Raw genomic sequence first — 13954 nt, forward strand, 5'->3', positions numbered from 1 at the left:
CTTTTCTTCCTTACTTTTACATGTTTATTTCATTTGTATTCATAAACAATAATATAATAGTGTTTGTTGTATATTTAAATTTTACACAGAGGTTATCTGCATCATATAAAGATACATGTCCACTTCGTTCATTCATTGTAACTATTGCATTATATCTCATTGTATGAATATACCACAACTATTTATCCATTCTCCTGTTGTTGGATATTTAGGTTGTTGCCAAGTTTTTGTTATTACAATTCATGCTGAAGTGAACATCCTAACAGCTGTCTGCTTTTGCACATGTGCAGAGTTTGTTTAGCCTATATACCTAGAAGTGGAATTATTGGATTGTGTGGAATATGCATTTCAGCTTTAACTAGATCTTGTCAAATTATTTTCCACAGTGGTTGGACCAATTTTCACTCCCACCAGCAGTGTGTGTGAGTGAGTTCCTCTATTTCCCCACATTCTGCCAACCCTTTGTACTGTCAGACATTAACTTTTATCTATTTGATGGGTATTGAGTGGCATTTTTGTTTTAATTTGCATTTCTCTGATTTCAAGTGTTATTCAACATCTTTTTATGTGTTATTGAGCATTGGTGATTTGTCTGTTCATGTCTTTTGTCTGTTGTTCTATTGAATTATTTTTCCAGTTGTTTTGTGATTGTTCTCTATGTATTCTGGATACTAATTCCTAGCTGGCTATATGCGTGGCAAATACTTTCTTCCAGTCTGTGGCTTATTTAAAATTTTTATTTTTTATATCTTATTGCCTTGCAACAGTTTTTATTTTAATGTAGTTATATTTATCAATTTTTTCTTTTATGACTTCTGCTTTTTGTCTTTTTAAAACAGTTCTGCCCTATGCAGCAGTTATAAAGATTATCTTCCATATTTTCTTCTAAAATTTTTTAAATTTTGCTTTTACGTGTTTGGGACTTTAAACAAACTAAACTTTGTTGTTAGGTGTTATGAGAAATGGGGTACTAATCTATTTTTCTCATACGAACAACCAGCTCTCCTGTATTTCCTCTATTGATTTGTAAGGCTATCTCTGCTTTTTATATAAATGGGTCTGTCTGGGGATTCTCTATTCTCTTTCATTGTTCTTTTTGTCTATTTCTGCACCAATGTCACATAGTCTTATTGTAGCCTTAAAATAATTCCTGATGCCTGTTATGATCAGCCACTCCCAAGTACCTTGTTCCTTTACTTCTTGACCCTTTCGTTTTATATATGATTTTTAGGTTCAGCGTGTAGGTTCCATGTAAAGCTTTTGATTGGATTTAAATTTATAGATTATCTAAGGAGAATTCGTCTCTTTGTGGTATTGGGCGTTTTGGTCTATGAACAATGTCTAGGTACTCTTTTATATCCTTCAATGAAGTTTCATTATTTTCTTCACGAACATGCTCCAAATTGCTTGTTAGATTTGTTCCTAGATACCTTAAAGTTTTTATTGCTCTGGTGAATGGGACCTTTTAAAAATGTTTTCTAAACTAGGTGTTGCTATTCTTTATGAATTCTGTTGATCTTGGATTCAGCACCCCTACTTCACTCCTTCTAATTCTGAAAACTTCTCTTGGACTTTCTGTGTAAATTCAAGTGACAATTCTGTTTCCTGTGAATTTTTCTTTAGTAACTTTCAAAAAGGTTTTGTATTCCTCTCTGTTATTTCATGTTTTTTTTTTTTAAATATTGAGTTTAATACTTTTTTCAAGCTTGAAATTAGAACTAAACTCACAATTAAATAGAAAACTCTGAGAAGCCCACCTAAATTCCATGTGTATAAAATATTTGGGTTTTGGAGCTTACATGGTAACAGAGACAAAAAGGGACCATTCATTTTTTCTCTAAATGTTTTAGAATATTCTGTAACTTTATACAAAGCTAGCTTTTTCCTCTTGCTTGCTTAGCATCCTAAAGGAAGTCATTCTTTGTGTATTTTTTTTTACACTTTGCTAATAAGTGATCTCTCTTTTTTCCGCAATAGCATCCAGTAAAATCCTTTCATTCAAAGAAATATCTTAATAGAAATACTGCATAAAGATATAACTTGTAGTTAAATTTCTGTCAGTTCTGAATTCCAATCATATTAAATAATCTAACTCCCTTCTTAGAAATTACTTTCTTCACAAAATCCCACTAATCAACCCATCAATCAGTATATCTCTATATCTGTCTCACAGGTGCTCGCTCACTCTCTCTTAATCTCTACACACAAACACACAAATCCACAGAATTGTTTTCCATATGTGTAATATGCATTCTGTATACAGAAGTCAAAGGAGTTAAAGGACTCTTCTAAATATTTTATTATAAATCTTGATAAAAACTCTCAGATATTTTATAGAATTAATATGGTATTTTCAGTTGAACTTGAAAATTAAAATTAAATATCCTCATTTTTAATGTAGGCGAGATGCTATGACTTTCTTATGTTTGTCTATAGATTCTCTTTTACAACTTACTTATTTTTAAATTTCCAGATTGAAGTAGTTTTTACAAATTGAACAAATACTAATGTTTTATTTGTAGATATTGCAGACAGAATTTAAATTATCAACAGTGAGAATTTTAGTTCCTTGAGATAATTTTTCCTTATGCTATTTTGTTTGGCTGTACTTACATTTATTTTAAATGATGTTTGAAGTAGATGGAGTGTTTTATGACATTTATTTCCTCTTTTCCCCTGGATTCAGACTGTAGACTCTACTCCACTTCCAGTTCATACACCAACCTTAAGGAAAAAGGGATGCCCTGGTTCAACTGGCTTTCCATCGAAGGTATTCAATCTAGTTATAAGCATGGTGTGTTCTAAAAAACAAAGAGGGAGAGAGAATGGATTTCTTCTGCTTTTTGTATTTGGCATGATTTTTACTACTGGTTTCCTCAAAATTACAAACATAAAAGCTGAGAAAGAGAATAAATTCTATATGAATGGAAATAATCACCACTGAGAAAGGTAGGACAAACATGCAAATTGTTTTGCTTTATTTCCATCTTCTGAAATTCACTGTTTTGAAGTCTGTTAGTATGGAATGAGCATATACCATCTAACCCAACCATCTCATTCCTTAAGAAAAAATTTTACACAGAACTATAACGAGATGCTTACTGCTGTTTATGTCAGCAGAGTTGGAAATAGGAGAAAGATAGGTAAAATATGGCTGAAGTGCAACAAAATCACATTTATATAAGTTATCAGCACCCAAATGTGTCTAATTCATAAGGATATATACATATCCAAGGACCTGTGTAGATCACATTAGATTGGGTGATCGATTTCATGGGGAAAGATTGACGGTGGATCATCAGGATGATTTTTTTTTTTTAAGTAAGACAAAATTAAATTGGAGGGCCCTCCACGAAGCTCTGGTGATAATATTTCATGGACTGAATATTAATTTTTGTACACCTATTGTCCCTCTCTACAAAATAAAGTTTACTTCATGGTTTCTAAAAGATTGAATCTACAATTATCTCAATATAAAAGTATTTAAAAGGGAAAAAAAGTTATTTAAGAAATATTTAAGAAGGGTTTGCTCCAGATAAAGTCACCTTTACTTGTCTGCTATAGTGTTGAATCCTAATTGTGTACAACCACTAGTTTGCAAGTTTGCAAGAAGGATTGGCTCTACTTTGTTCTCACATCTTTTATTAAAAGTATTTTACCTCATCCATTGAGTAGCTTGAAGTCTGCAGCACCAACAAAATAGGAATGAAAAGAACACTTCTTCATATCCACCTCTTTAAATTTTGAGGTTATAGTTATTTCTCATTATACTCCAAATTACTGCATAACCTAAAATTAATGTGTTCATGCTTTAGGTTTAATGCCCTTTTACTAGACTTTTTTTTTTCTCTTCCTCCAGCTACCTTTTGTGGAAGTATTAGAAATCAGATATTGACCAGAAGACAAGAAAGGGGATCTTAGAAACCTCCAGAAGCCAAGTAGTCTAGAATTTAGGACTGAATAGACCCTAGAGTCACACACCACTGAAGCAACTTAGCACGAGCGCATGTTATATATTATACTATCCTTAGTTGGAATTAGTGAAACATGGGCCTTTTAATCTTTATTAATAAATAATGTCTATGTCTTACAGTTTAACCAGCACCTGCCACTTGATCATTTAAAATTAATGTTCTGCTAAAATGTTGTTTATATTTCCTATTGTTGCATACTCAGTTAAAATTATGATATTCTGAGTAGATCTCTGGAGAAGAAGTGTACAATGAATGTGTTTTGTAAGTAATTTTTGGATAGTGTGAAGTGATACTATTAAATTTGTCACTGGCACAGTTGTTTCATTATTGTCATTTCAAACATGTCTTCTTATCTTTTGGAAAAAGGAAAAAAGGACAGAGCTACTTACCTTGAGCAGTTAACTACTCTTTCACTGTATTAAAAGCCTACAGAACAAATTAGTAACAAACTGAATTGTTTCATTAATTCATTTTGAACAACTGAAAATGTTATCAGCACTAGAAATTTTACTCTAATAGTTCCTAAAAGTGCAAGAAACTAAGAATAAGATCAGTATACAGGAGAAATGTTGAGCAAAAATTGATGTGATGTTAACAAATTAGATATTTTTCATAGGCATGGAGGCTCCTAGTGTTGACCTAACTATGTCTTATGCCATCTGATTTTTTTTTAAGATCATATTTTTCATTTACATGTTTTTGAATAGTCAGACTTTGAAAGATGGCAGAATCAGATCTGGGCTTGACTTTTAACTCTACCAGTAACTAACTATTATTATTTAGTACTTATTTAATCTCTCTGAGTCTCACTTTATTCATCTATAAAAAGAAATATACCTATCTTCCCAGAGGCATTGTCTCCATTAAATGAGATAATAGTGAAGCACTGGCACAATATCTGCACTTTGACTTTTGCTCAGCCACATACAGAAATTATAAAGCCATTGAAAGACAGCCTGTATTCTACTTAGAATAAAGTCAAATCCGAATGCTGCTTTGAAACTAGGTCCCAAGGAACTTCTAGAATAGATTGGTTTGCATGACTGCTTTAAATGCTGGATTTTCAGTCTGTCTCTGGAATAATACATGTGTGTTCTTATCTGCTCAAGTGTCATACTGCCTGCTTCCAAGGGAGGAAAGATATTTGTTAAACATATTATTTGTTCTTGGTCTCAGAAAATCAAATACGTGGTTTATAGTAGGGACAGGAGTTTTAAATTACTCTTTGTCTTTCATATGAAGATATAAAAGCCCATTTCTTTTTTTTTATATAGGTATAAATACGGAAACTTTTACTCAACTCATTGCCAAAGCACAATCTGAGGAATTACAAAAGCCCTGAAGTCAAAATTTGTGGGGAAAAAAAAAACTACAATTTATTTTATGACTTTTCAAGTGGCATTCAAGAGCAGTTGATTATCATTTAACTTCTTACATTATCTTACATTATCTCCAGCTCAATATTGTCTAATAAAAATATTTTAAGTGTATGAATTATAGAAAGGAATTAGAAAACATTCTAATTTCGAATTAGAAAACATAGCAGCTGGTGTGTTCACAGAGGTTCACATTATGGAAATGTGATTTTTATTAATGAATTTTTAAATGATTTTTATCAATTTGTTTTGCAGCGCAAGATTCATCAGTTTTTTGTCAAGTCTTTTACTACTCCCACCAAGTGTCATCAGTGTACATCTTTGATGGTGGGTTTGATAAGACAAGGCTGTTCTTGTGAAGGTAAGAATTAAATAGTAAGAAAATGTGACTTTAGAGTCCTAACGTTTACTCCCTAAATTGTAATCAAAAAGCTTTCTCTTTAGAAGGTATATAAATGTTTATTTATTTGACTTAATCATTTGCTTTTCTTTGGATAATAAACTGAGCACCTTGCTAAAGTCTGTTGAGTATTGGAAACTAGACAGATAGTTCCTAGAAGCATGTTCCGGAGAGATACATTTGTGTTACGTTCACCTTTGTTTCGTTATTCAGGTGAATTTGTGATCCCCCAGATGGTAACCTATATGACAAAACAGGTGAAAGCTATTCTTGAATCTGTTCATTTAATTTTACTCTTGCTTAGTTTGTTAGAGAAGTTATTATTAAGTAAACAATGTGGCATCTTTTTAGAAATATTAAATGTCTGCTATAATGCCTCAAAAGATATTTTATTCCCAGTGTTAGTAGCAGAGGATTCCCCCTACCATTCATTGATTCATCCATCACATGCTTGCATAACGCCTGCTCTCTGCTTTTAGGCACTGTTCTATGTCTGACTAGTTCTCACAACTCACGGAGAAGATCCAGATTGTATTATCCTAACTAGTCTCTTAGATGCTTGGATTTAAAACAAAAGAAAATGGGCAGACATGAGAGATAAGAGAGTTGAGTTATGAATATGTGAAGTGATGAATATGAATGATGTTTTCCAGGGAAAACATAAGAGTGAAAAAGAGAGTAAATATGAGGACCAAGCCTTGGGAAATATAAATAAGGGGAGCTAAAAGATAAAGATAACATAATAATCTGAGAATGAATAAGCTCTGCCATTGACTAGGAAGGGTCTAAAGTCTACAGGAAGAATTTGTACAGTTTTTAAGCCTTGTCTCATTGTGAAACTTCGCCAGTACTTACAAATGTGACTTTTTTAATCTGTTCATCAGAAGGAATCCTGGGCAACTGCTTGGCTTTAGGTCCCTTGTCATTTTTTATGAATCAGAATCCTTTGCAATTCTGTAGTAGGAATTTTTGAGATCTTTCCAACTCTCTTCCCTTCTCAGGTCCCATGCCATGAAATTGGGCCTTTCTTCAGACTCTTTGAAACTACCCTATAAAACAGTGGGGACACATTAGACTATGCCCAACCTTTTATAAATGTTGTATAATGTGGTTATAGCCTCTCAAGATTCCTGTCATTTTAAGTCTTCTTGGTTGATTGAAGTTAGATTCAGTATAAGGCAATAATTTTGTTGTTTCCATTACCTGATAAAAGTGAGATTTTTTTGCTTAGTAAAACAAATTATAATTTGTTAGATCCTCTACTTAGAAGTGAATGAGCTGTCTTACAGAAGATGGATAGTTTTTGATAGTTAATGCTAGTCCCTCTTCCTTCTTTGTTGGTTTTATATCTGTTTGTGATATTCAGTTCATTTCCCCATGTGTATGTGTTCCCATGATGCTATCGCTTCAGTTCCACTTTTATTCTTTCAAAATATTCTCCAGGATCCCCTCTAGAGTAGGAATTGTCTGAATAGATATTCTTAGTCTGTCACCCCTCCAAACAAGCTTGTTCATTTTAGATATTTTAACCTTTAATTCTCAACCAACCAAGTCTCAATGGGAGAGAGTTTATTTTTATTTATCTCAGGTTCATCATGTAAGTATCAAGAGGTCTCATGGCCATACTGTTAGTAGTAATGTATGCAGGCTCTAAGCCAGACTGCCTGGTTTTGAATTCCAGCAGTGTCACTTATGAGTTCTGTGACCCCTGCAAAGTCATATGTAAATGGTGGCATTGTACCTCTCTTAGATTATTGCAGATTATTGCAAAAAATTAAAAACACCCAAGAAAGATAACTCTTGTTATTATCTTAGTAGTAGTTTAAATATATATAATAATATCAACAACTCCTAAAATGTAAATACCTTTTTAATCATTGAGCCATTTAAATTTCAAAGAGAGGGATTGGTAAAGTTTGCCAGATATTGCAGAGATGTCAGGTAATTTAATGTCCATCAGTGATTCCTGTAAGAGAAATTTCAGAATAAGTACCCAACTGCAGTGAGATGAAGAGTTAGAACTCCAGAAGCTGCTTTTTTAGAAATTCAGTTTAAAACGGTCATTTTATTCTCAAGATTAGATTTTTTGCCATTTATTTGCTTCTCATTTTGATCACTAGTGTTAATACAGAACAATAATATTACAGTAATGAAAAGAAGTATTTACTATTTCTCATTCCAAGTCTTACCTATGAGCAAATCCAGATGACAAAAATGGTTTAAAATAAAACCAGAGATAAGCATTCATCTGACGTGACACTTTGCCTATAATGAGTGCTCAGTGAATGTTCTCTTTGTAAAAATGAATTTTTCTTGAACACTGTTTCTTTTTTCCCCTCCGAAGTGTGTGGATTTTCATGTCACATAACTTGTGTAAACAAAGCTCCAACTGCTTGTCCAGTTCCTCCTGAACAGACAAAAGGTCCTCTGGGTATAGATCCACAGAAAGGAATAGGAACAGCATATGAAGGGCATGTCAGGGTAAGTATGGTTAGGTTGGATTTAGACTAATCTTTTAAGGTTTATTAATGAATTAAGAAAAGTCAATTACCTTACAGACATAGTCCTTGACCGAAAATTCGGAGAATAAAATTCACCTAACAATTTTATTTCATTCAGAGAAATGATTTGAAAACAAAAACCTGGCTTTTGCTTGGAATAAATTCTAAAGTGTCTCAAAATTTTCTGTACTGTCCCTACAGCGTAATGTTCAGATGTTTAAATCTCCTTAAAGGAATCTGTAGCACTTAGTCTTGCTGGAGAGGTGGTATATGCTTATGAAGTATGAGATATTGTCAAGACGTAATCTTACTTATAATCTTGAATAATATTTAAAGTGTACACTGCCTTTCATCCTATTACCAAATTTGGCTTTTATGCCACTTAGAAATCTATGAATGTTATTTTAATGAATTACTAGAGAAAATTAAAATGATACTGTTAAAAATTTTTCAGAATCAAATGTCATTCCGTGTTTGAAGAATGTGTTCTCCCTCTTGCTCATGTCATTAATGATGTATGTGTTCCATCTGCTGCTTTACCAACCACGGTGGCAGACGTACAGCATGTGTATGTTGTCTTTAGGTTTTCACCCTGCAGTTACATGTGTAATTAAAGGGGTTCTGATTGACGTTTTAGTTCGGGTTGTTTTGCTTGTTTGTTTGCCTAAGATCCCTAAGCCAGCTGGAGTGAAGAAAGGATGGCAAAGAGCACTGGCTGTAGTCTGTGACTTCAAGCTCTTTCTGTACGATATTGCCGAAGGAAAGGCATCTCAGCCCAGTGTTGTAGTCAGTCAAGTGATTGACATGAGGTAAGTTTCAGAGATGAAAATATGTGTATCTTTGCAACACAGAAATACAAAGTGTGTGATTTTTCTTCTGATTATATTCCCATGTTTTTATTTAAATCTAATTTCACAGTAATTTTCTCATTTACTAATACTGTAATCACAACATAATTACAAACTGGAAGTATGGTATAGTTATAGAACAGGTTGATGATGTGCGTGTGTATGCATGTTGGGTCTGGGGGTCTGGGAAAAGAGGTTAATGCTTGAAAACCAAAAGACCAGTTAAAGGCTTCTGGGGTACTAGAGGCCTAATGTGTAATGTCTGTATCATCACCTAAAGCAAAGGCTTCAGTATAATTTCAATGTGAGGAAAGGAAATGAAAATCTCAAAATCAGACAGGCTCTTGGAATGTAAAATGAAGCCGTGAACATTTAAGTTAAATACATCTCTTAAATGTTTCTGGTCTCATTTTCAGACTCTCTCCTCTACTCAACCCCTTCTCGAGACTCCAGGCATTCTCCCTCAGTGATCTTATATACTCCTATAGCTTCAAGCATCATCTCCGCATTGAGATGACTCCCGAACATATGTCTCCAGACCCGTGCTCAAAACTAAAATTTCCCGTTCTGGCTCACATAAGCATTTCATACCAGCATCTAAAACACATTATCTTCCCCATACATGTGAAACATAAAGAAATACATTTCTTTATTTGCAAGAAACTTTAAAATATTAGCAAGGAAAATTTAACAGAACCTGCTAAGGGACCAAATATAGAAAGATAGGGAGAAGAATCAAAGATAAAACTAAGATGTCAAATCTTCAAGATCAAGAGAATGATGGTACCAATAACCAAATTAAGGAAATCACAAGGAATAGATTATTGTGGAAGGGATCTATCTTAGGATTTCCTAAGGAACAGTAGCACGTCAGATGAGCTGTGTTGAAGGAACAGTAAAATGTCACATGAGCTGTGTTGAGGGCACTTGACATGTATTATCAGAGCAAAGAGGGGACAGTCTGCTGGAGACCTACTAGGATCCAAATCCACGTGTCCCGTACTTACTGGCATTGTGACACTGAGTAAGCCAGAAACCATTTCTAACTCTTGTGTCATGTGGCACTGTTAAATCACACCTGATACGTTACTTTTGGCACTATCAGTTACAAAGAAAGAAAATTCAAAATTTTTAAAAATTCAGTTTGGGTGTTCTGTGCAATTAAATTTTGAGGATTGCTTCATATGTGTTATTTAGATGCAAACCCAAAACCACACACACAGCCCCCACATACGCTAACTTTTAATGTTTCACTTTTCCTTCAGGGATGAAGAATTTTCTGTGAGTTCAGTCTTGGCTTCTGATGTTATTCATGCAAGTCGAAAAGATATACCCTGTATATTTAGAGTAAGTCTGTGTGTTATAATTTGATCACTAAATTATTTGCTTTTAAAAACTAAATGTTTTACCTCTCTCTATAGATCACAAACTTACTTGGAATATAACCAAATCTTACAGACAATTTGTGCAAAGTGAACACTGAATTAGTAGAAGACCAATAGAAGGCTTGAATATATGGCTTCTAAAATAGGTTTCATCTTGGATAATATTTTTGAATCACATTCAATTTTCAGATAAGTAGTACAAAAAAAAAAAAAAGAAGAAGAATTGAATAAGTGTGAGATTTCTCAATTTTTTAAAAAAATAAAAGTTTCTTTAAGATCTTGTTTACAAGTTAGAATGTTTCAGTTCTATTGCTCTGTAATAACCACTCCAAAACTTACCGGCTTATTTATTTTTCACCATTCTGTGGGTCAGTTCTGGTGTCAACTGGAGAGTCACTCATATGGCTGCATTCAGCTCATTTGGGGCTGAAATAGCCAAAACAGCCTTACTTTCACATCTGAGGCCTTGGTTCTGGCTGTTAACCCTGGTACTTGGCTGGTCTCTGGGCCACCTCAGTTCTCTTTGCAGACTCTCTCCATGTGGGCTCTAATCATTCACTAGTCTGGCTGAGTTCTCCGTGACTGGCTTCCAAGAGAGGAGAAGAAAAGCTGCCAGGCCTTTTAAGGACTAGGCTCAAAACAGGCACAATAACCCTTCTATATTCTGTTGGCCAAAGTAAGTCATGAGGTCATCCCAGACATAAAAGAAGGGGAAATAGACTGCATTTTTAGATAAGAAGAGTGAAATTTTGTAGGAAAAATTGTTGGTAGACATCTTTGGAGGCTGTCTAACACAGTGCAGTCTCAAACTGATGAGTTAAGTAAGATAATGGAGGTTTAAAAAAAAGGACTATTCTCTTGATGGTATGCCTATATACTTAGTACAAGTATGTATCTTGTATCTAAGACCATACTTAGTCTCTCAGTTCCCAGACCAAAAACTGTTCTCTTTCCAGCTACCAAGGGAACCTACACAGGTGCACTTATCTTACCTGATTCTAATTGTGGGATTTTATTGTCTCTGTTGCTTAAATTACTTTTAATAAAGGATCCATATATACATAAAGTAAGTATTCTGATTATAGGGTCATTGTAAAGTGATAAACCTTCATTTAAATATTAGTTCAAATGGTCTTCTCTAAGTTATTGTTATGAAGTAACAGAATCTAAGTATTTCTGAGCATTTTTTACTTTTTTAAAATGGGTTGAAAATCAGTATTGTGTAGTACTTATGAGCCTGGACACAGGATTCCAGTCTAGTTGTGTGCCCTTGGAGAAATTAATTTCTCTGCATTAATACCTATCTTGTAAAGATTTTGACGGACTTCCCAGGTGGCACAGTGGTAAAAAATTCACCTGCCAATTCAGGAGATGCGGGTTCAATCCCTGAGTCGGGAAGATCCGGTGGAGTAGGAAATGGCCACCCACTCCAGTATTCTTGCCTGGAGAAAGATGTTGATAGAGTTAAATGAGTTAATACTTATAAAGCGCTTTGATCAGTGCCTAGTGCTCAGTTATTACTCAATAAATGTCAGTGGCTGTTGTTAAATGACTATGTGTAATGAGTTTTTTGTGATGTATTCTGGCACTCTGTAGCAAAGAAAATACAAATGACACTGCTGCTAAGCTGCTTCAGTCGTGTCCGACTCTGTGCAACCCCATAGACGGCAGCCCACCAGGCTCCCCCGTCCCTGGGATTCTCCAGGCAAGAACACTGGAGTGGGTTGCCATTTCCTTCTCCAATGCATGAAAAGTGAAAGTGAAGTCGCTCAGTTGTGTCCGACTCTTAGCGACCCCATGGACTGGAGCCTACCAGGCTCCTCCGTCCATGGGATTTTCCAGGCAAGAGTACTGGAGTAGGGTGCCATTGCCTTCTCCAAATGACACTAACGTTATGAATAAGTAAACTCTATTAAAGGTATCACTTAATGAGTGCTCATTTGCTGGCTAATGCAAAGCAAACTAGCATAAGCATAAAACTGGCTTAAAAGATGGCTGGCTTAAAAGATGTCAAGATGTTTCTAATATCATGAATTTTGATTAAATTGTTCTAGGTCACAGCTTCCCAGCTCTCAGCATCTAGTAACAAATGTTCCATCCTGATGCTAGCTGATAGTGAAAATGAGAAGAGTAAGTGGGTGGGAGTACTGAGTGAATTGCACAAGATTTTGAAGAAAAACAAATTCAGAGACCGGTCAGTCTATGTTCCCAAAGAGGCTTATGACAGCACTCTGCCCCTCATTAAAACAACCCAGGCAGCTGCAATCATAGGTATGGATTTATAACATTTATCTTGTTATAATTGTTTATATACCTTGTCAGCAGGGATTGGCTTTCATTAGGAATCCCTGATGTCTGACATAGTATGTGTTATATCACAGATGCTCAGTAAATGTTTATTGCCTGAATGAGACCATATTAAAGCTTTATTTCTCAGTAAACAAGAATGAATAAACTTTTCTAATGTATTTTCCTCTGAAAAAGCAACAGTGCTAAAGATGAACCTATTACCAAATCTATTTTATCCTTGCGTGACTTCGAAAAAGTTGCTTCTTAATGCATAAGCTGTTTTATAAAGCATAAGTTTCCTAGGTAAAATACAGGTACTAATTACTTTGCAAAGGTTATTGCAAAGTTTAAGTAAGACGGAATTTGTAACAGACTGCCCATATATAAAATACCCTCAAAAATGGCAGCTTCTGTGTCTGGAAGTTTAAATTTTTGCCATCTTCTTGTGTAACAAAAGCCAACTCTTGTTACTTTGTAGTAAATAATGAAAAGTTTGATGAGTAAAGTTCAAATGCCTTTCACAATTTTTCCGTCTCCAAATGAGAAATGGAACTGGATCCAGGGTGCTGACAAACTATAGAGTTTTTTTTCACCTTTTATTGAATAAACATTTCTTTATTTTTGTAAGCATTGATAGAAATTATTTTCTAGTGATTGTTCTATTAAAAAAGACATGAGATAATATTTACTACAGTAATCTGAAAGGAAATTTAATAGTATAAGTTATTGCTATATTTTAATTATTTTTATTTCAGTTTTTTTGTACCATATTTCTTTATCTGTTTTATACTGTGAGTTTTATATAAGTTTTCACGTAATAAAAATATTTCATATTTGTGTCTTGTATAGATCATGAAAGAATAGCTTTGGGGAATGAAGAAGGGTTATTTGTTGTGCATGTCACCAAAGATGGTAAGAGGAAATATTGTGGAGAAAATATTATTGATACAAAATTCTAAACTCTAGATTTTAAACTCTAAAAAGAACAGTCTTTGCTCTTATGTATTCTGTAATTGAAATTTTCCAGACTTAATTTGATACATTTATAAGTCAAAAGATAATTTTTTAAATTTCTATAATCCTCTTGAGTTCTAAAATTTCCATGTGTATTTTCTTTCCTGTATCATTTTGTTTAACAGTTCTGCTGTATAAACTCAGACCGCATTTCTAAAGATAGTACA

The 13954-nt window shown here is 34.0% G+C and overlaps 1 protein-coding gene across 12 annotated transcripts in view; it reads left to right on the forward strand.

Annotated features, from left to right (window-relative positions):
• The window catches only part of CDC42BPA (CDC42 binding protein kinase alpha), a 296333-nt gene that overhangs the window by 256966 nt on the left and 25413 nt on the right, over positions 1 to 13954 (forward strand). For all 12 annotated transcript variants that reach the window (XM_070385391.1, XM_070385382.1, XM_070385383.1 and 9 more), the window contains 7 exons: positions 2687 to 2770; positions 5606 to 5711; positions 8095 to 8231; positions 8921 to 9060; positions 10365 to 10446; positions 12539 to 12755; positions 13623 to 13685. In XM_070385391.1, coding sequence (XP_070241492.1) covers positions 2687 to 2770; positions 5606 to 5711; positions 8095 to 8231; positions 8921 to 9060; positions 10365 to 10446; positions 12539 to 12755; positions 13623 to 13685 — 829 coding nt within the window. The remainder of the gene's footprint in view (positions 1 to 2686; positions 2771 to 5605; positions 5712 to 8094; positions 8232 to 8920; positions 9061 to 10364; positions 10447 to 12538; positions 12756 to 13622; positions 13686 to 13954) is intronic.

The sequence above is a fragment of the Bos mutus genome, chromosome 16 (assembly GCF_027580195.1).
Source record: "Bos mutus isolate GX-2022 chromosome 16, NWIPB_WYAK_1.1, whole genome shotgun sequence".
Lineage (NCBI taxonomy): Eukaryota > Metazoa > Chordata > Mammalia > Artiodactyla > Bovidae > Bos > Bos mutus.